The 24,074-nt window shown below is 36.5% G+C and overlaps 1 protein-coding gene across 3 annotated transcripts in view; it reads right to left on the bottom strand.

Moving 5' to 3' along the window:
* Positions 1 to 24,074, bottom strand: part of DEPDC1B (DEP domain containing 1B) — a 49,968-nt gene that overhangs the window by 24,470 nt on the left and 1,424 nt on the right. For all 3 annotated transcript variants that reach the window (XM_016137058.2, XM_016137060.2, XM_016137059.2), the window contains exons 2-6: positions 23,371 to 23,636; positions 9,792 to 9,927; positions 5,989 to 6,116; positions 5,197 to 5,327; positions 3,255 to 3,302 (exon numbers count right to left, since the gene is read on the bottom strand). In XM_016137058.2, the coding sequence (XP_015992544.2) occupies positions 3,255 to 3,302; positions 5,197 to 5,327; positions 5,989 to 6,116; positions 9,792 to 9,927; positions 23,371 to 23,636 (709 nt within the window). The remainder of the gene's footprint in view (positions 1 to 3,254; positions 3,303 to 5,196; positions 5,328 to 5,988; positions 6,117 to 9,791; positions 9,928 to 23,370; positions 23,637 to 24,074) is intronic.

Raw genomic sequence — 24,074 nt, 5'->3', positions numbered from 1 at the left:
TCATACTTTTTCTTAAAGGTATTTTGAAAAAAAAAATTTTACACCGTATCTTATATTTTATTCTAATTATAAAACTCTCATATTGATCCCTATCCAACCATCAAAGGATAGTATATCAAACAGAGTCATACTGCAAAGTTGGAGTAACTTTAAGAAGCTTAGAAAAACCCAGCCCCAGCCATATCCTATGCCAGCAGCAAGGCAAAGACCCACTTGTATCTGGGACCAAAGAGGAACAAGAAATGCTTAGCTCTCCACAGAGCTGTCAGCAAATGCTCCCCAACAATCCATACAGAGACCATAGAAATCCCATGAAGAACAGCTTACCCAGCCTTCTCTATTTCTATCACAGCACAGAAAAAAGGAGTATGACAGCTCTGGCCAAGTCTGGGCCAGCAGAAAACATGACTAAACAACTGTACGCAAACAGATCTCTACTCTCAGGAGAACGAAAATGAAGCCTGTAAAAACCGAATGGAAATTTGTCCTACAGAATCGTTGTCACAAAAGAGAAAGGATCAAACCAAAAAGAGACAATTAAGCATTCTGGGCCTTCACATTTCAAGGCCACTGGGACACTATAAATACAGCTTCTTGTTGGTCTCTTTAAAACTCTTCTTACCTTTTAATATACTGTACACTTCTTATAAAATAACTTAATTTGATTAACTAAAATAATAAAAATTTTGAAAGATCTATATGTGAGGTGCCGCATTAATCTAGCAGCAAAATAGCCACCATTTTTGCTCGTTTCTTCCTCTGAAATATCGCAAACTCAGTCAATTGAAATACTGTAATTAGTTTGATATGTCTCAGCAAGAAATACACATTGCCTTGAATTACTCCCTCCCAGGATAAGTATGTAGTTCATTCTAAGCAGTTGTATCCCTTTGTGAACATTTCATCATTCTTGTTAAAAATATGAAAAAAAAAACTTTCCCTAAAAATGCCAGTGCACAGAAAGCTCTATAAGAGGCCATATTTCTAAGCAATTTAATTTCTTAGTCATCTTGAACTTCAAAATATTTTTTTTAATCTAGTTTTTTACAAATGTTATTACTGATAGATTTTGGAAAAAAGAATTGTTTGTATCTATTTTTGATTGAACTTTTGCAAACTACATGCACAAAGAAGAAAAAAATCATAGTTAACCTGGCTTTGTATGGCTTAAGCATCAGTCCTTCATTCTATGGCTAACCATGAGGCTAGCTAACAATGAAGTACTAGACCTATGTGCACATGGGCTGTAATGAATACAGGTGGACTTAAAGGAAAGATGGGAGCTATAGATTTACAGAAAAGGAGGAGCAGGCCTTCAAAATGCCACATAATCAGATGCTCCCTATTAGATGACTATAATGGGAATCTAGACTCATTAAAAACAAGGATAAGGAAGAGGGCAGGACTTTGACAGACTCAAAGTCATTTGGGGGGCCAATGAGAATTTGGAAAAGTTAATAATTTTATAAAGCTATTCAAAAAGCTGTCCTTGCCCTTTGGCTATCTTTTTCCTTTGACACATAAACAAGCATTTTAATAGACATGCCAACCATATGTAAAGCAATGCACACTTGTTACATGTGAGACACGTCTCTGTCGCCAAGAATTTCTACCTAATATACCTCCACCTCATACATGTGGAAGACACAACTAAGTGGCTCCTCACTGCTTTCCTCTCCACTAATGAGTAATTCCAATTATTCTACCTTTTTTACAGAAATCTGGTGGCTTTACATATACATCTTAGTTGAGGGAAAACTATACTCTTCAATGACACATTTTGATCATCCCTAAAAATTCAATATCATAACTACATCTTAATATATACTTTACAATGTAGTATAGCCTAGATGTGTTATAATGACTTCCTCTGTTCGCTTCCAGCTGATCTACTCCCAAATCCTTGGTTTTCCAGGAATTCAGAAATGGGTAATTTAATTTGCTATTTATACCTTCTATCTTGTCACTGCCAACTCTGGCCAAAGACATAATTTAAATTTAACTGACTTTAAACGATTAAGCAAGAATAAAAAACACTCCCTAAGCTAAAACCACAGCACTGTACATCTCAGAGTTTCCAAAATATTAATCAAAAAACCAATGAAATTTTTAATAGTTAAACACAGAGAACTCTGGGCTTCACACAAACCAATATTGCTATTCATATTCAGAATTATAATATATAATTTTTTCCTATATATTACCACTAACATCATCCACAGTAAGCTGAACAGTCATTTTCGTTTCGTTCTACAATTTAGAAAAAAAAAAAAAAAAAACCTAATTTCAGTCAAGTAAATAATTCAGAATCTACTAATTCAAGAATTTATACACCTATCTCTGTACATACTAGTCTCACCCAAAAGGGAAGAAACTACCTGAGGTGATCTGTGAGACTTCAAAAGGCCCTGCAGACCGAATATCACCATTATCAGTTAGTCTAAATAACTACAATTCTTCTCATTAAAGTCACTTGTTTGAGGTAAGCCATTAGCCATTAGAATTCTTTTTTGGGTCAAGCCTTTTGAAAATCCCCAGAAAAATGGTAGTGTTAAGTGAGATACTATAAAAACTGATCCCTTCACAGTGCCTATGACATCCAATAAAGTGGATATCATATGCCTATCAGATGGGTTTCAACTGCCTAAGAAAAAATCTTAGAGGGACCACTCCGGTCCAAGCCCCTTCACCTTAAATCCAAATTACTAAGTCTTTTTTGTTTCTCTGCATGTAGGTCCTTCTTCCAAACCATCCTGAATATCAGTTAGATTAGTCTTCTAAAACATTTCTCTCCCACTTAAACTACTGCCCTATAAAAATCCAGTAGCAGACAGAATCAGCTGAGCAAACTGATGATGTAAATATAGGACATACTTAAGAATATATGTTTTAGAAATAAAATTATAGGTTTTAGAAATAAAAGCCTATATACGCACTATTAACAATGTTACATTCAATATTACTAATTTTTCTTTCCTCTAATGAAGCAGTCAAAAGAAGTAGCATGGACTTTATCTACAGTGTGATTATATGCACTAGAAAATGGAAGCACAAAATTCTTTTAAAAACGTTCTATAACTCAGTCCTTTCACTAAGTCACAAATTTATCACTAAAAGTACAGTAATCCCAAAACAATTAACTGCCAGTCTCACATGTGTCAAATCAATGTTCGGGCCATTAAGTGAAAATATTTTCTAAATCAGAACAATTATTTCAGTTAATTTCATGAAATTGGATGATAATTAGTACTTACAATTTGCCAAACACTTCATTGCTGACAGCACCCAATGAGGAAGTTCTTCTGCAGAAAAGTAAAAATAAAAACATATTTTATTCAACTGTATATAACTCAAGGAATTATATATATAGTTGGTATCATAAGAATGTAGTTTTCATCAAAGTAATATAAAACATATCTGCTAATCACAAATCACCTATTTATATGTCAAAATATTTAAAAGATGAAAAATTTTTCTTAGCGGTAGTATTACAATATGTACTTGTATAAATCATGACTGCAAAATTCTCTAAGGGCAAGATGCACTTTTTAAAGCTTTAGTGGAAAGAAGAAATTTGATAGTCTGTTCTAAAACAAACAAACAAACAAATCTATTACCCTAAGAATTACAGAAGACAAAGAAAAACAGAAATAGCAAAAATATTAGTCATCGAATGCATTTGTGAAACCAGTTCACCAAATACCAAAAAATAAAAAATAAAAATAAAAGGTAAATTCTGTATGTCTAATGTCCAATATGAGAATCATTTTACATATTTCACTTTTCAAAATGTTTTAAGGCAACAAAGTTCTATTGACATGTTAATATAAGCTAGTTGTACTAAGATAGCTTTACAACAATAATGGTTAACATTGCTACAAGAAGTCTAGCCGAGCCCTTCGGTAGAGTCTCCTTCTTTCCTGGCCCTGCCACAGACACAGGATGAGACGGGCCAGCACTCGTGCTTCCACTTACTCATCTCCGCTTTCAATAAAACTGCAAAGACTCTTGTTGAATTCTGAGACCTAATAAAGCTGACTCTTATGAAGTGCTCTCTTCTTCCCGAAAAATTTACTTAATAAGATAAAAGATGTTTGGTCACCTAACTGGTAGCTAAAAGTATAATGTTTGCTGTACTCAGAGATGCGGAAGAATTTTTATTGTATTACAAAGGCAACACCCCCCTCAATTAATGTAAGTTAATTTTATATGTTGATATGAACCAGAAAACTTATGAAGTCCTGATGTCCTCCACTCCTGATTCAGGGGCTATAAAAGTGAAACATTTCAAATTTCAATGACACATTCTACTCCTGCCAGGAAATAGGGCCTGGAGAAACCTCTTCCTCTCTCCCCACTGCCCAGGCTCCTTCTGGTACCTCTGTTTGCTGCCCAGGAGCCTTCAGTACAAAATCTAGTAATAAATTATAAGAATCCAAAAGTACCATGCCAAATTCCCACATCCAAAGGTCATCTGGTTTCAGCTAATTTCCCAAATCAAGGGTATGAAGAAAGGAAGAAGCAATCAAAGAGCCCCTTCAATTCTAACCCATCCCTTATCCAGGGGAAAGAAGTTATATAACATTTGAGGACTCTGACCCACCTACAGGTATGTTGACTGTATTTTCACAAATTAAAAACCAAGATAGGTGGCTGGTAAATGCTTTTCTTTCTGATTTGTAAACTAGCTTGGAAGAAAGGGTATAAAAAAATTAAAGCACCTTCAACATTTAAAGAGCTACTTTTATTAAAAATTAAAAAATGACATAAACCAAGAGCATCCCAGAAAACCTGACACAGAGATATCATAATAAAAAGGTCCATGAGAACTTAAAGTCAATCATGCCACAGGACTCACCTAAAAAGTGACTCAAGCTCTCCATTAGGTCTTAAACTCACTCATTTTTTAGGATTTTTTCCAGAGATAATATAGGACCACTTCAGGTCCAGTGTGGCTAACACTGAACTAGCCTCTGGATGGATTGTGCTGAGGTTTTCACTCCAGAATATTTATCTTTCTATGACATTTCTTTAATCTAGACAATTAGTTAAGAGGTATTAGGAACTGAGAAAATGCTATATGTAATGAGAGAGCAAATTTATTTAGGAGCTAGAAAAGAGTTAAGTAGAAGGCGATAGAACTGTATAGCCAACATATTGAGTCAACTAGAAACCAAGGGATTTTTATGCACTTACTTGACTTGTCATCAAGGATAACGACTCCCTGCTTGCTCACACTGTATACATTATGGATGATGAACTTGGAGTTGACAAGTTTAACATCTAAAACTTCTTCTAAGGAATCTAAGCCAAGGATTTTCTGTAAACTAAAAGACAAATAATAATTAAATTAATTAGATTAATTTTTTAAAGATCATTACTTACCCAAAAGCCCGGCACACTAAAAGATCGATCTTTAAAATGCATTTTTTTCATACATTTTACCCAATCTTTTTGTGGGGCAAAAAAGCTAGATCTTAAGAATGACAGAACAAACCTAAAGATATCCTTTTGCAATTATCATATCACTTCACTAAGTTAATAATGTAACACACTGAATATCAAGAAAAATGATTTTATGAGTAAAGATATCACAGACACAAAAATTGGCTTATCCAATAATGAGAAATTGCTAATAGTACATATTTGTGGGAAAATAACTTGCTATATCATTAACTTTAATTACCTGTCATACAACAAATACCTAAAAGACTAAATTTTCCCGTTATGTGTTTCATTAAGCTTAAGATTTTGGTGTAAATAGAAAGTTAAGAACTTTCAAATTTTTATTCTTGGCCATAATATGACAACAGAAAATTCCCAGAATTCAGTTCAATCATATTTGATAAGCAGCATAACTGCAAATAATGTGATGGAAGTCAAGATTTTTATACATAATTTCAGAAAAATTAAATATGTAGAGAATAGGGGAGAAGCAAATTAGAAAATAAACCACTGAAAGATTTCACCAATATCAAATGCACATACTATGATAATGTCATAGACTTCCATATCTCTTCCACATTGGCCTCTGTCAGTTCTCTGCGGCAGACGAGACGGCAAGCCGGCACCTCTCCAATAGCAATACTGTGACGCTTGAACCACATCTCAGAATTCTAACGGGGTGGTGGTGAGGCAGGGCGGGGGAGGGAGAGGAGAGACAATAAATATTTCAGTAGACAGCGGTACAGTTCTATAGAAATGTTTCCCCCCATAATTCCAGCATTTATTGGTTTAACAGATATTTATTTTTATTTTAGTTTATTTATTTTCATTTTTTTCAGTTACAGGTGACATTCAACAGTGTATTATTTTCTGGTGGGACAGCACAGTGGTTAGACATTTATGTACCTTACAAAGAAAAAATTTCTTTTATTTAGTTATTGTAATTTGATATTAAATAAGAAATATAAACTAATGTTTCTGCGTGGACTGCAGAGAAATAAAGCATAACTCTTAAAGATCAAGTCATATTATAAATGAATATTCAAGAACTGCAAAGGAGCTATGACAATAAGCATGACATTAACTGGCTATTTTTTTTCCTGTGGGAGCTTCAACTAATCAGTGAAGTAGCGATGAAATAAAATTTTACTAATTCAAAATTAAGTCAAGGAATATCTACACAAATTCACACCCTGTCCAGATTGAATGATCGTTTAAGATAAAATTATATTATATTCAAGAATTCTCTATTTTCTGTAAGCAAAGACCAAATAAGTACAATGTTGGATAGCAGCACTCGGATCATAGGCTTCTGCAGGAGGCAAGTAAAACAAGAGCTCCACAGAACAGCTGGAAATGGCAAGGAGAAAAACTAATGCCAGAGAGATGAAATAACTTGCTCAAAGTCACGCAGCTTTACCAGATCCACATTCTTAGTATCTCCCTTCCCACATTTAGGCTACTAGACATAGTCTCAAAACTTCCTTTTGGTAATCACACAGACACACTTTGAACTTTTAAAGGTAACACGTAAGAAATCATTTACGAAGAGTTTCTGTAGTTTTTTTTTTTGCAAAAGCATCATTATAAAAAAAAATCTTATTATTTTGAAAAAGAAGAGTTGGAAAGTTGTGTTTTGATTTGGTTTTTGGTTTGATTTCTGGAGAACTGTTGAATTACAAAAGAAGCCGAAGGTCACATGAGTTTGTGAATTTTTTCAAAAGATCTAACTTAGGTGTTTATTTTTCAAGGCAGGCATATAAGTTGTTGCACTGGCCTAGCAAATCTACTTCTAATAAATAAAATATATTACTTTTATATTAGATATGGTCCAGCTATTAAAATAATATTGAATGTTGAATAACACGCAAAGTGGGCATAACAGTGTTCTAAGTGAAGAACACGGGTTACAAAAAAGCTCAGCATGGTCTCATTTTGGTGTTAAAAATATGCATGGGAGACAGGATACACAAGAAAAATGTTAATGTTAATTCTCTCTGGATGATATTATGGGTAATTTTTTTTTCACCTGTCTCTGCCTATAGACAATTCTATTAAATATATAACAGAAATAGTAGTTAAGTTACCAAGTACCTGTGTGCCAGGCATATTCTAAACATTTTATAGATATGAACTCTCTTGATTCTCACAGCAGCCTTACCCTAGAGGAGAATTATCATCCCGGTTCCACCGAAAACAAAAGTGAGACACAAACAGTGAAACAGAGAAACAAGCTCAGATAGCTAGTAAACGGAGGAGCCAACATTCAAACCCAGCAGTCTGGCCCCAGAGCCCACAGTCTCACTTTCCACAGCAAACACAGGAAATAATTTTACATATTTCATTTATTTGACGTAATGGGTAAGCAAGGAGAAGTTGGGACAAAAGAAAAATAAAAGCCAACAAGCACAGTGGAGGCAGAGAAAGAAAGAGGGAAAGTAAGAAAGAAGTAAATGATAAGTTCAAGTTCTTTAAGAAGGATAAGCTGTTTCTTTACTATTAACATCATCTGTCTAAAACCTAAACCAAGGCCAAACTGAGGAAACAGATCCTGCTCTGCCATTCTTTCTTTGGATAATCCTCGAGAAGCAGCAGTCTGGGCTTTAGTGGAATTATAACAAGCAGGGAGCTTTCAAACCTCTACCACTTCATTTAAGGAAGAAGTATGAGAAAAATTGTCAAAAGAAATGTAGATACAAAGGACCAGGAAAATGATAGACCTTAGGGAGGGTGGGGGTAATGGTTGATGAATCAAGACACTGATATACCACTTCAGGAGTCCCAAAAATATTTTAAAACTGAAAATGGAAGATGAAAGTCATTGTCATCAGTGCGTTAAAGTGTGTGAATGAGCAGTTGGTTTTCCCAATGGTAATACCAGGAATATTACAACTTCCCAGAACTAAGAAAAATAGAAAAAGGAAGTTATTATATCGATAAAATAAATATACATTAATTTAATATGGGATTTTATCTTTTTTATATAAACAACACTGGGTAAACTTATAATAATAATAAAAAAATGACTGTTGAATAACTGCTCTACTGATGAGGTTATATTAAGTGTCTAAATACAAATGTGCAAAAAAAGTGCACCTTATCTTATAGAACTTATATTTTAATTTTCTCTAGGAGAGAAACTATCACTAAACCTTAATTAAGTACTCCTCATTAGTAATGAATTAAATAGGCCTCGACACCTTTTGTGCTCATTCTTTCATCAGAGTAGTCCCACTTTGTTTTCTAATAATCGATTTTTGTACCGTATGCTACACCAGACGATGAGCCTTTTTAGACCAAAAACTGTGTCACATATTACTGTATCCGCAGAGCCTAGCACAATGCATGGCACACAGGAAACAAAAATCTTTGCTGACTTCCAAACGTGACCTCTCCTCTAAGTTCCAGAGCATTTATCTCTATCTGCCTATCAGACACTTCCGTTTTATACAACCCAACTTTATCATCAAACACATTTAAAACCAAATTCATCATTGTCCCTAACAAATCTGCAAGCTCTTGTGGAGTCCCCATTTCTGTCCCAGTGCCATTCATTTTCTTGAATTATCTTTGATAAAGCCTAAGCTGCTTAACTATTCTCTCCAAACTGAGATATAATACAGCCTCTTCAGATGAAATTTTTTATTTTTAATTACATTGCCTAAAAATGTTTTACCAAATCTTTTCAAATAAAAGTCCGAATTGGACATCTAGTCCTATGAAACTAAATTAACTTACAATATTAGTGTTAGTACAATTATTAAAAACTGCCATAAAAGAGTTTTTATCTGTATTTTATTATTTAGCATTATTTCAATCTTGATAGTCCTCTACTGAGGATATTTTAAGGAAAAAGTATGAATCCCAAAAAGAAGTTTATCCTACAACAAGCATGGGTTTCCCAAGACTAGCAGAATCCACCTTTGTTCATATTTTATTGTAGGGCTCAGTCCATAATACTCCATGCCCAAACCTTCTCATTCTCAATTGGTAATAATTATAACAAAGTTTAGGAGGAGGAGACAAACAAGAAACAGAGCAAATTATAAAATGGAAAGGAAAAGGAGATTATAAGGGAATTTTAACAGAAAACTGCTTGAAACACATGAAAACAGCTACCACATATTCAGTCAAAATACCAATAGGCAAGAGTGAAATAATTCAAAAGCCAGTCTTTCTTTGTTCCTGCCCTCCCAGCTGTTGACAGGTAAGACATTGTCTTGAAGTACTTTCAGATGATTGTTCATAAGGAACTGACAGAAAGAACTAGACTAAGCCTGGTGTTCACAGACTACTACTTATTTCTCCCTGCTGCTAGCCCTCAGTCTTTTAGTAACGGCACTCACCATCACAACTGGCCTCACTGGGATGTTCTCTTGTGACATGCCTGGTGGGGGGTCATTCCATTCTGGAAATTTAATAACATCCTTTCGGTATGGGGGCCTCTTTGGATATGGTTTCAGGGGTGAAGAAGAAGGAAATCTAAAACCAAGAAGAAAATTACAGTCAGTAGAAGACATATTTTAACAATAGTCCCCACTTCTTACATCCCTGAGAATTTATACAAAGCAAACTTCAGATAATAAATGAATTCATACTTAATCAAATCATTATGCATAGCTAATTGTACCTAACAATATATGATTTTTTAAACATATTCATTCATCATGCCCATCAAATAACATTTATGAGGAAAAACAGGAATCAAACATGTGGCATTTAAGTAAATAAAATCTGTTCTCTTATCATTTGACTTTCATGATTAAATGTGCTCTTAATGGACACTTCTTGGGTAAGCCACTTCTTTCACCCAGCTCGAAATCCTTACTGTCTCATAACTCTAGCTGAAATTTATAGATGGTAGGTATGGAAAGAGAAATTATTGATAAGTCCTCAATAATATTTGCTGAGGAAGAGTATATTAGCACACAAATTATTTGAACTAATATTCATTTTTATAACTATCTCCAATAAAGATTAATCCTCCTTCCCTAGAACACTCAACACACTAAGATTGCCTTTGGTCGAGAAATCCATCTTGGAAGAGGTAGAAAGGTGTCCAATATCCTTATTCTGCCTTTCAGTACTCCTTCACTCTTCCTATCCCTCTGATGTATCACTCCTAGACTCATACGCTAAAGCTTAAATACAATCTAACTCTCTTTAAGTTGGTCTAGACCATACCCAATAAAGAAAAGAAAGGTAATTTAATACATATTTTTCTCAGAGGACCTCTTTCTATTAGCTTGTTAGAAAACAATACACTGCACTGCATTACACTGAGAAAGCAATGCAAGAACTCTAGTTCTTAATGTTGACTTTTTATTAAGCCAAAATAAAAGCTTAAAATCTTGTTTATGATAGCCACAGGAAAAATAATTCAAATTATTTATAAAGAACTTATTCCTAATGCAAATGCAGAAGTAAAGAATTTTAAAATGTCTGTAGTTTACAAAGGAAGTTTTATCAAGGTGAATCAGGAGAATCACAAATAATAAGAGTACTAATGAAAAATGTTTCAAAAACAGTCAAAATAGACTCAAAAAAAACAGATGACTGATGGAGAGAAGTTGAGTTTCATCTTCTCCGAAAAGAATATTCAATGACTGTACTTCAAAAGGTCAGTAAGAAAAAAAATGAGGTCTGGAAATCATTAAATCAAGATAAAGATAAATAAACTGAAAGATAGCTTAAATTTTTGGTATTAAGCTACCAAGGCAGTTACTTCCAAATGATTCCGAAATATACATTAAATGAAATTCTGAAGCCAGTGAAAGTTATCCCAGTTTGTAAGTAGAGGCTGGCTTAGAGAAATCCAACCCTGTTTCTTAGAAGCCCATAATCACAACAAAAATCCTATTTCTAGCCAAAGTATAGCATGTATGAATGTACACATGCACACGCGCACACACACACAAAGTCACTACACACACTCTCACATTCACATGAAATACTGCATATAATTACAGGGAATTCACAGGCCACCTTCCTTTCAGTCCTTTAAAAATTAAACACAATCCCTACCCCACGCCCTACCACTAATACCCACTGCTTACCCTCCCCTCCTTATTCCCTCAACTAATGTGAAAATGTGTGGGCCTAAGTTTCAAGACTTGAATTTCTCACAAACTGTATGTCCTTTGGAAAGTAACAGAGTCTCTAAATCACAGTTAAATCACTTGTCAAATGAAAGAATTAAATTGGATGACCTATACATTTCCTTTTACATTCAAGTTGTGTTTCTTGAATTTCCACACCCAGAAACAAGTACAGTTGATCCTTGAACACTAGTTTGAACTCCATGGGTCCACTTACACATGAATTTTTTTCAGTTGCCCCCATATGCCTGGGTTCACACCTGTGGATTCAACTAACCATAACTGAAAGATAGTTTTGGATCTGTGAATGCAGAGGGCCAACTGTATGAATTTACCTGTGCTATTTTATATAAAGGACTTGAGCATCGCCAGATTTTGTTATGTGCAAGGGTCCTGGAATCAATCTCCCATGGACAATGAGGAATAACTATAGTTAAATTTTGGGAGAGTCAAAAGTTATACATAGACTTTTGACTGAAAGGATGTCAGCACCCAACCTCCTATAATTGTTCAAGGGTCAATTATAGTATCTTCCAAAAACCAAAGATGAATTTTCTATGTGGAGAACTGTGACAGGAAAGATCCCAGACAGTCACTTTCTTCCTCCACCCTAAGAAGATGAGGTCTTTGCCTAACATCTGCAGCTATCAATAGCAGATGTGGTATTTTCACAGCAGTCTGGCAACCCGGCCAGGGAAGAAATGCAGAAGAGCTCCCTCTAGTGGACTACTTTTATTTTGTGCATTGAAAGTATTCAATTTAATTCTAATATTTTAATCACGTCATCTTGGGCTTGAAAGCTTGTTAGGGATAGTCTAGAACATATAGATGGTTCAATAAGAGTTCTGGTCCAACTGGATATCCATTTGGGAAAAATGAAATTGCATCCTTGTAACAGCAACACAGATGTTTTACAATATTATTTCCCCATCCACATGCTCTTCTGCAATGTGATCTTGCCACTACCCTACCAAGGGGTAGGACATATTTCTCTACTCTTTTGAGTCTGGGTGAGTCCTCTCTAATTGCCTAGATAAACAGAAAATGGCAGAAGTGATGGCATGGCAGAGCTGGGCACTAGCCCTTAACTGGGCTGAACTCTCTTCTTGTCTCTTGGAACACTCAGTCTTGCATCACTCATTCTTGCGAAGCTCCCTCCTAGAAACCAGCCATCACGTGAGAAGTGCAACTACCCTGAGACCAACATGCAACAAGAAGAGGCCCTAAAAGATAAGATACTGTGTGGAAAAAAAACTGAGGTCAAGGAGCACTAAGCTCCAGGCCTGGGAATGAAGCAGTCATCATGGAGGTGGATTCTTTAGCCTCAGCAGCCCCAGCTGATACCCAACAAAGCCCATCCAAATTCCTGATCCAAAAAAAATGTAAAAATTATAAAGATTGTTTTAAGCCACTAAGTTTGGGCATAGTTTTTTACACAACAAAAGATAACCAGAACAGAAATTCGTGGCATCAAGACCAGGCAGTGAATAGAGACCTGAAGGGCCTCAGGGAGACTTGTTAGTGGAGGCTGGACTAACAGGAAAGAAGTTGTTATTGGAGGCTATAGAAAAGATGTCTGTGATGTAGTGGCATAAAGTTCAGTTAAAACTGTCACCTGCAATAACATGGAAAATATAAAAGGCGAATCTGGCAAGGGGGTTTTCCAGGATGAATGTTGACAAGTGCCAACTGGTTTCTTTTAGCCTCGATAACAAGGTACAGATAGAGAGAGATGAACTAAAGAAGAAACTGTTCCATTTTCAAGAATTTAGAGGAAATATAAAGAAGTCATGATTCGAATCAAAACAAAACTATTTCTCTTGCCCAGTTTCTCCCAGCAAAACATTCTCAAAGTAAAAATGGCCTAATAGCAAATATCAAATTCAAGATGGTTCTAGTAAAATATGGTCTCAGGGTAGTTACAAGTGTGTGGCTGTAAGACTTTTGCTATAACCTCAGAAAGATTAAAAGCAGTGCCTTATAAACCATGTTGCTTAAATTAACAGTGTAAGAATCTTAAGGGTGTTGTACCACAGCAGACTTACAAGCAACCCAAGGCAAAGAAGAGCCTGTCTCAAAAAAATCTATGAGTAAGACTTCTGTTTAATGGACTAAACCACAATAAGATTCATAGAAAAGGCACAACATTTTAAGACAGTGCTCAAAAAAATCACCATCCACTTGGATGAAAAAAGAAACAGTTCAAAATGAAAAGAATAGTCAATAATCTCAAGTTTTTCTTAGCAGGACATATCTGAGAAAGCCCTTCCATGGCAAACATACATAAGTTCTTGTGGAAAGAGAAGAATGACTCAGAATGCAGAGCAAAGAGCCCAGAGGGCAGAGCTAGGAACCACACAGAATCACTCCCAAGAAATAACTGTGCCCTAATCAAGGAATGGCAGACTGCATTTTAGAAGTGTTACGGGCCAGTGATCGCTAAATGTGATGCAAAAATGGGATGGATTTGGGGAGTCTTGATGGAGGGAGTAAATTTAGTTTGCAAATAAATGTTGTGTGGCCAGCTTGAATTTTCCAAGATGGTCACAACAAAATCTCCATCCCATATGCTCTTCTAGAACATGACTTCGATACTCCCCAGCAACAGATTTCTCTACCGCTTTGAATGTGATGGGCCCTGTGATTGCTTTGACAAACAGAATATGGCAGAAGTGATGCTTTGCCATTTCCAGGCATAGATCTTAGCTGCCTGGGAGTTCCTCTCCTTGCCTATCGGAAATACTTATGCTTAGGATGCTCAGTCTGAGGCACAACATCTTGGAAGCCAGCACAATGGAAGGACAGTGACTACCCTAAGACCATCAAGCAACCAGAAGCACAACCCATGTGGAGTTCCATAGAGGATGAAACCTCATGTAGAAAGAGAGAAGGGCCCAGAAGCACAAAAGCGCCATGTTTATGAACAGAGAAAGAAGCCAATTTTCTAGCTCAACTGATGCCTTGTGGCTAAGGAGCAAACTACCAGATGAACTCTTCCTAAATTCTTGACACAAAACCCATTTGCAAAATAAAATGTTTTAAGCCATTAAAGTTTGGGGTAGACTTTCTGAACAATACAAAACCAGAACAATCTTGAATTCATATTATGAATAAAAATCATGGGCAAAATCATAAAACTTAAAGCACAATATAAGTAAATATCTCTGACACTGAGTAATGAAGGGACTTAATTTAATCAAGATATAAAAACCACACAGCATAAAAAATTGATATTCACTTACATTAAAACTTTTCCGTTCACCAAATACCACAAAGTGAAAAAATGGGAGATCTTTGCAATCCATAAAATTGACAAAGGATTAATAACCAGAATATATTATTTTAAAACTCTTAAGAATTTATAAAAAAAAGAAATCCTACAGAAGAAGGCCTAGGACATGAATCAGGCATTTTCAAATATGGAATCAGGAATGATGAATAAAAATATAAAAAGATACGTAATCTCATCAGTAATCAAGAGAATTCAAAATAACATCACAAGGAGGCAGCATTTCACATTTACCAGATTGGTTAAAATTTAAGCCAGTCAATATCAAATATTTTCCACTACTGAAGAAAAATTAGCATGTCCAACATGGAAAACAATTTGGCATTACCTAGTAAAGTTGAACATATCTTCTAACCGAATTCCACTCATCAGTAATTCTGCACATCCTAAAGAAATATCCACATGTGCAAAAGGAAACATGTCCATAAATGTTCATGGCGGCATTGTTTATAGCAGCCAAAAAACCCAAACTGCCACTAACAGGAGAATAAGTGGATAGATTGTGGTATATTGGTATAACTGAATAGAATACAAATGAGAAAATTCCATGAACTATATAATTAAATACATCAACATAGATGAATCTCAAAAATCATGAGAAATAAACAAGTCAGAAAAGAATATATACTCTTTGATATCTTTTACATAAAGTTAAAAACAGAGAAAAACATTTCAGAAACAAATCAGTATATTTTTTAAGGACACAAACATTAAGTGTTAAAACAAGAAAGAGAAGCAAAAGAATGATTAAGACAGAAGTCAGGATATTGATCCCCTCTGAGGAGAAGATGCAAATTATAGGTAAACAGATATCTGCTTTATCATTCTTATAGAAATTGTTCAGATACAGTTATTCATTCTTCCGTGAAAGATATATTTTCAAATAAAATTGTTTGTGAATATTAACAACAGAGCTCCCTCTAGTGGGTTGTTTGTTTTTGCTTTAAAAATTATAAATTTAATCTTAACATTACGACCATGGATTCTAGAATTACAAAGTCCCTTAGAAATAATGTAGTAAAAACTCCACATTTGAACACTGAAAAAGTGAGACCATTAAAGGAAATGGCCACAGCCAGTGATACAACAAAGCAACTCAGGTCTCCCATTGCCACATCTATCGTCAAATATTGGTTGGTAAAAAGCAATTAGAAAATAATCTATACCAGAATTACTGTCCTCTGATGAACTTACTTGAAACAAATTAGAATTTATTAACTAATCAATCAGTAAAAATATTCTAGGGCGTCTAAACCACAAGAAAAACATAGTTTATAATCTTTATAAAATGCTGAAACAAAGTTTTTGAGGGAAGGAGAGTGAGAGATGAAGCTGGAAAAATAGTTAGTTGCCAAATTAAGGAAGCCTTTGAACTCCCAGATCAGCAACCTCCCCTTATTCCATATGAATCACAATTCCATTATGAGTAAAGGATCAAATGAGTGTTTTTAAGGAGGAGAGAGATGTGGTCTGATCTGAAAGACACTCCTACTTTAGATTAGCAATAGCTATTTAGAAAGTAAATTCTATTCGCATCAGAAGAAAATATATAAACTACTTATGACTTTTTAAAAATGTGCAAGATTTATAGGGAAAACTATCACTTTTGACAACAGCACTAAAAAACTTGAACTACTTGGATCTCAATCTAACGACTCTTGTGCAGAATCTGTATACTTAAAGCTAAAAACACTGCTGAGAGATTAAAAATGTAAATAAACTGAAAGAAATAACCATGTTCATGATTTGTAAGACCCAATTGTTAATTTGTCAAATCTCTCCTAACTGATCTACAGATTCCACCCAATTTCATTCAAAATCTCAACAGAAATTTTAATAAACAAGTTGATTCTAAAATCTTTATGAAAAGGCAAAAGAACTAAAATAGCCAAAACAATTTTGAAAAGAACACAGTTGGAGAACACACCACCTGATTCCAAGATTTATCATAAACCTACTGCAATCAAGACAGTGTTGTACTGGAGACAAGTTGGACGTACAGGACCCGTATGGTGCTATGTCCCATGAACACATGGCCCAGGAACCAAGGGGTCAAAGCAGGAGTAGCCCCACTCACCACTCTTCCCAGTGATCCATCCCCACAACTGGAGGTCCTGTCCCCAAAAAAGAAGTACTCTTCCCAGGAGACACAGAAGAGACTTTGGATCCCTTATGGCAGATACAAAAACAGAATCACTAACATGGCAGGGGTAACTGATCCTGACCGGCAGGAAGAAGGCAGGCTGCTCTCACCCTGTGGGGGCAGGGAGGAGTACACATGGCAACTCTTGGTATTTTCTTGTCCCACTGTAATTGTGATTGAGCATGTACAGAAATATCAGCCTAAGAAGTGCATGATTATCAAGGATCCCAACTCTCAAAAATGGACTTTTGGGTCACACTACCAGGTAAGCCACCCAGAGCCTGCCAAGGTGGCAGCTGAGGGTGAGGAAATTTCCAGTGGAGAAAGGAGAGGGTTGTAGCCATGAGACTAGCTGCAGCAATAAGGGCTGTATTATTCTTCCAAGTAAATTCTCTTAGATTGTGCCTCAGGAGGAAAGCCCCATGAGCATGAGTGGAGAAGATCTGTAGCACAAGAAATGGACTGTGCTGGCCATGAGGGTGCACAGCCCATGTCTCCCTTCAAGAGGCCAACAGCCTCCACACTCTAGCTGCCGTACCTTTCATGCTTCCCCCAGGATGCTTCCAGCACATGAACGAGCACCACTGGGGGTTCTGGAGCCAGGCCAATCCTACCAGCAGACACAGGACTCCTCTAGCAAACAACCTCTGCCCAAAGACTCCCCACCAGTCTGGCCAAGATTTTCTCAGAACTGTACACCTGTGATCCGAGGCTCTTCCTACCCGATTCTTCGTTCCCTATTTCACAGTCTGAAGGCTATTCCTTTCCCCTTTATCCTTTCCAGGTACCTCCACACCCTGGCTTTAAATCAGCAGTCTCCAACCTTTTTGGCACCACGGACCAGTGCTCCTATGAGAATCTAATGCCTGATGATCTGGAGGTGGAGCTGAGGCTGTGATGCTAGTACTGGGGAGCAGTTGCTAATACAGAGGAAGCTTCACTCGCCCACCACTCACCTCCAGCTGTGCAGCCCCGTTCCTAACAGGCCACGAACTGGCATCAGTCTGTGGCTCAGGGATGGGGACCCCTGCTTTAAATCTCTTGCATATCTAGTTCCATCTTGGTATCTCCTTCTCTTCTCAGAGGGCCTTAACTAACAGAATCTTCTATTAATTTGTACTCAGCTATGTGTGATGACTCCACATCTGTCCAAATGATGTAAGTACCTACTATGTATCAGATACCACTAAGTAACAGAGATATAAGAATTACTAACAATTCTTGGCCTTAAGTAACTTATTCTCCTGCTGATTTGAGGAATTGTGCCTTACAGGCCAAATCTGCTTTAATAAGTAGAGTTGTACTGGAACACAGCCACAACCATTCCGTTACATATGTCTATGGCTGCTTTCACCTTATAACAGTCAGGCAGTTGTGACTGAGGTTGTGTGACCCGCAAACATTTATTATCTGGCCCTTCACAGCACAAGCTTGCTGAGCCCTGGTCCAATGGAACCAGAGATACCCACCAGACAGGAATGTTAGATGTAGATGAGGACACGGTGGTTCAAAGTGTAAGCAATTTGCCTAAGATCATATGGGTATCAGTAACTCAGAGCTAGGATTCAAACCCAGGCCTGCCTCACTCCAAACCCTGTTCAGTTAGATCCTTTCCATTACTGAGCTTGTGCTATACTTAACCACAGTTTTTTTTTTTTCCTTTGATAGGGGAAATGACTGAACTTCTTTAATTAAGGAATAAAGGTAGAGTGATTACTGCTTAACTCCTTTCAGTTAAAAGGAAACTCTTCACTTACTCACCTTTGAACTACTTTCTCAATAAATAATAAGCATTGTGCTGGGACATAGATAAAAGCAAATTCTTTCATAACGTTATCTACCACCACTCCCGACATAATGACACCCAATATATTCTTATATCCTTCAAGTTCACTCATGAATGAACTTGTATAACCCTCTACCTTGATCAACCTCTCTCCCTTCCTTGTCTAGTAAAAACACCTATGATGCACCCCTCAGACATCCTAAATCTAAAACTTCTCCAGCTGGGTCATCTCCATCTTCTCCCAGTAAAGCTGACATGCATTTCTGACTGAAAGCCTTGATCTCACCATCCCTGTCATGTGAAATATCATTTCCCTTCCTACCCCTTATTATTATCCAGACCCAGGTTGAAGTCCTCCCCCTCCTCCTCCATGAGGTCCCAAAACACTCCAGTGCACACCAAGTCCCAGACACAATTCCTACACCGGCAGGTAGACAACATAATCATGATACACAGTCTGGTATAATCTAGAGAAATGGTGAGAGTGTGGGCAACTAGAGTGGGTCTGCCCCATCTAAAGACTTTCAGGTTCAAAATTTTTTAAGACATTGCCTTAGAAGCTAATATATTAGGTGTCTCTTGGTAAGGGAACTGAGTGGCAGGGAAGAGAGGTGGAAGAGAAACATTTCATTGTATATAATCATTTGTACTTTGTAAATTTTAAACCACATGAAAATGTTACCTTCACAAAATACACAAAATTGAAAGACAAAAATGAGACAGAACTCAAAGACTGTCCGTGTAATTTATTGTTAAAGATTAATCTTGGTTAATTAATTAAATATTACCTTGGTTCTGTTATTTATTTTCCACATACGTATACTCTATCAAAAGAGACTGAAGAGTGAGGGAGGAAAAGAATCATGTCATATTTCTTTTTTATCTCCTTCATTGTCTTGGACTGAGAAATACATGTGATATGTATTCAATATTTGGAATCCCAAGAGCTTAGAATTTAAAAAGTTCTAAAGATCTAGTTCATCCCTGTCATTTTATAGATGAAAAAGCTGATGCCAGGCAAGCTAAGGAACTTATCCAGCTATTATAGGACAAGAATCTATGACCTGATGATGAACTAAGTAAAAACAGAAAAACAAAAATCACAGGCACACATTCTAAGCTTTACTGATAAAATAAGGAATTCCACTAGAGGGAGCCAATAGTCCATTAACTTAAAGGTGAGGTTCCTAAAACAGTTTCTATACATAAGCTCTCAACCACTGCCGCTGAGCCAGTGAATTTATCTCCGTAAACTGTGAACACTTTCTGGGTTACAAGTAGCCACCAGGGTTTGCATCACTAGTAAGAACAGGTCAAGAGCCAGGTGCAGGCCCCAGAATGGGGACCACAGCAATACTAAAAATCTATGGTAAGCCAACACCTTCCTCATTAAATAGTCCAAAACAAGCAATTATCGTAATACACACTTCTATTTTTATATAACCTATAATATTAGGTTTCAATAATTCTATATAATTGTTCACATACATAAATGGGCAGACTCAATGATCAGTTTGGAATTTCTTGAAATAGAACATTCCTGGTGTTTCATTTAGATGCTTCAAAGAGAAAAGTGGTTCTCTGAGGATGAATATCTACTTGTCTTCCTCACAGGGCTGTCATGAAGATTAAATGAGATCGTGGAAGGCAAGCTGCTTCATAAACTGAAATTTCTTATAATAGTACAAAGTAGTATACAACTGGCTCTCATTAGAAGTCTAGGGCCATGAAGTTTTGTTAGACCCAGATGACAATCTCAGACTCAACTATGAGGACTCTTTAGTGAAATATAGTCTTCGCTAGCATCAAATCCAGAACTCCTTCTAGTTAATAGTATTAGAATGTACATGTAGTCAAAGAACAAAAATAAAATTTGACACATTCTAAAATAAAAGCTTAATTCATCATCTCTGTTATAATTCTCTAGCATACATATGTATATACAATCTGTCTTTAAAAAATACTATAAGAACCTTTATATTTCATGTTGCTTTGTCTAACTATGTCTTTCTGTAACTCATAGACCTAGGAAACTACCGATCCCCTGAGATATTTATATAAACATTTAGGGTGATTTTTACCTTACCTCCTTTACTTGAGAGCTTCTTGAAGAAAACAGCTGATCATTTAATATGTATTACACAGTACTTAACACATTACTAGAATTCTGTGTATAAACATGTGTTGACTACACCAAACGTTTCTTGTTTTATTATTCTGTGTATTTACTCATTCACTCACTAAATTCATTTAAAAAGCTAAGCCAACCTCTCATATTGTGAAATGAAGGCAGCAGTCTGGCATACCACAAGAACACAGACTTCAGAAAAAGACCTCAATTCAAATTCCAACTCTTTCACTATTAGCTGAGTGGCTTTGGAAAAATTAGTAACTTTGGTCTTGTTAATTTCCTAATCTTTAAAATAGGATACCACCTATATCTACAGATGTTGACTTAATTATGCAACAAATCCGATAGATGACAGGTGCTGCAAATTTTAGTTCCTTTTTTCCTAGCAAGAACTCTCAGCTGTCTATTCCAGCTTTCTTGATACTACTTAAAAAGGTTCCTCTTCTATACGGCTTGTTATTTAGAAGCACGTTCTGGAATTTATTTCCCTTACTGACTTTGCACTTATTTTCAAATCTAAGCTGCCTCTAGGTCCTAATCACCCCCATCTGCCTTTTATTATAATTTGGCTGTAGTACTATTCAACTATGAAAAGCAGATGGAACTAGAGCAAGTAGGGTGGCCTGCCCCCGCTCTTCTCTGGAGCACTGGCATGTAACTATGACGATCCTCAACACCAGTCCCGGAAGCTATATGGGTGCTACAGCTGCCTCCACCCTCATCAGCTTACTCTCAATTCAAGGCACGGGCTCCTTAACAGGTGATTTACATGTCTACAGATTTCATCCTGGATTAATCTGAGAACATCAAACATCAGGGGTTAATTTACAGAATTCCACTCAGGAAAATGGAAAGCTGAATTTTCATGTGGTAAATAATGAAAGAAAATGCAGCCCCCTTTATGACTCATAACTTTTATATAAGAGAAACTGGGGGGTGGGGGAGGATCATTATTTCATGGGCCAACTTAATCTCTGTGTACACTCTGTTTTTTAAAGGAGAATACAAGAGGAAGTCTTCATATTGAAGAGAATATGCTCTCACAGTAAGTGCTGAGTGGTTACTCTTAGAGCATGATCCTGTTTTAATTCTGATGACTTTTAAAGACTCATGGGACTCAATGAGGGCTACCCAATTTAAGGTCACAATAGAACAGAGTGGAAGTTGCTCATCCAGGGAATATTTTAGAAGTTTGCTGGCTAAATCTCGACGGTGTACAAACAATTAGTTTCCCAGGAGAAATAATCACCCAAGAATCCCCAATGAAGCGCAGCACATGGAACCAGGGCTGCAGCCTCTACTGTTTGATTATAATAAGCACTATGGTCTCAAATAGGCTAAAATCACCCATAATTTTAATTAAAAGCTGGATCAGCAAGCCAGAAATAACTGCCAAATGGATACTCGACTAATTGCCCAAATAACAATCTTGATATCTAGAAGCTAAAGATTGCTAATGAAACTCTGTGAGGAATTAGATTCTAAATGTACAGCAATGTCTGGTCTTAGCCTAGGCACTAGTGACCTGCCTCTCCCTGCTCTGCAGCCTTTCTCAGTGCCTAGTCTCAAAGAGGCCAAAGAAATGGTCCAGGTATGAAAAGTCAGGTTTTCAATGCTCTAAACCAGATGGCCCCAAAATTCCCCCATTAAATGTGTTGTAAGAACGTTCTTTATTTTTCTGTTGGAATAAAAAAAGCAAATATTAAGAGTCCATAGTCTCCATTTTTTTTTAATCCCCTCTGTTTCTTAGCACTTTGGTAGGCCTCTCTGTAGATAACTCAGGAATTCCTCTTTCCTGAACTTGTGTGATCTCATCCCTCCTTAGTCCTCTCCCATTTCCTGAATATTAGGTAGATCTTTCCACCTTCAGCAATAACAGCCTAGCATGCAGTGGGAATGGAAGTAAAAGCAGAGTCCATTTCCCTCAGATTATCTGGTGGTAAGTGTCCAATCATAAAATAGCACTAAAACATGAGCAAAAATCTTTGGCAGAAAACAGACATGAATTGCTAAGGTTAATCTGATACATCAGGGAATTACGGTGCAATTCTTCATATGAACCATATGAACCTTGAGCTCTGCTTAAAGATCAGACACACTCTGCCACTAACTCCCTGAATATACACATTCTCATTGCTCACAAAGGCCCAACCCAGAGCTATCATTTCACCCATTTTAGATTCTCTAGAAGTACTAAGCTATTGCAGTCCTTCTCTTGGGTGTATAAAAGGCATAAAAAGATTTCTTTACTGAAAAATCACTGCAACAAAAGACTGCTGTGAAATGCTCTATGAAGCCAAGAAACATTACAATCCGTTCTATTATAACCCATTCAGTTATCCACTCAATAAACCACAAGAAGCATCACTCCAAGGGACAAGGTACACCCCTTCACATGAGGAAGTTTCAAGAGACTCTGACCAGATCCTCTCTTCCTTCCTGTACTCCTCCCCTTGAGGGTTTACTGGTTGCCATTACCTGTACAAGTGACCATTATCTTCAAAATCTTCCTGACCCCATTTTCCCTTGATGTCTTCAATAACATGATTCTTCAGGAATTTTTTAAGCAGCTGGACTGTTTGTTTGCGGGTCACTTCGGGGCCAAAGTTTTGACTGCGCCTCAGCAGCTCATGTAACCAATCCACAGCTTCAGCCGCTGTGAAGCAATGTTCATAACTTTTGAAACGACAGCGATGTTTTCGTAATGGCATCTTAGCGCGAAAAAGTTCAACTGTTTCATTCCACTAAGAGAAAAATGAGAGAAAGGCATTTAGTAATTGACTGATTTCATTAATGGTTATTACACCCAAAATATTTAAAACAATGCAATTTTTTCTGTTTAGAAGACTGTCTTAATAATAGATGGAGTCTTGAAATTTTTATATTTCAAGCTTCGCACTCTAAAGAAAAAGTAACTTTTTAAAATGAATTTATTCACTTAATATTTACTGGAGATAGTGCCATCAACTTTTCCTATTATTTGGAACTCGCATAAAAGAACCTCCAAATTTACCATAACATATGGTTATGTTGGAATCATGAGACCCAAAGTGAAGACACTTACTTGGCCCAGCTAACAGCCAGAACCAAGTCAAGTGGCCGTTTTAAACCACCAGTCCTAGTCAAGTCAGCAGATAGATGATGATGGCACATGAGTGACCCCAATAGAAGAACCACTGACA

The sequence above is a fragment of the Rousettus aegyptiacus genome, unplaced genomic scaffold, assembly GCF_014176215.1.
Source record: "Rousettus aegyptiacus isolate mRouAeg1 unplaced genomic scaffold, mRouAeg1.p scaffold_m13_p_8, whole genome shotgun sequence".
Taxonomy (NCBI): domain Eukaryota; kingdom Metazoa; phylum Chordata; class Mammalia; order Chiroptera; family Pteropodidae; genus Rousettus; species Rousettus aegyptiacus.
The sequence above is the reverse complement of the archived record's forward strand: the minus strand, read 5'-3'. Positions and strand labels throughout refer to the sequence as shown.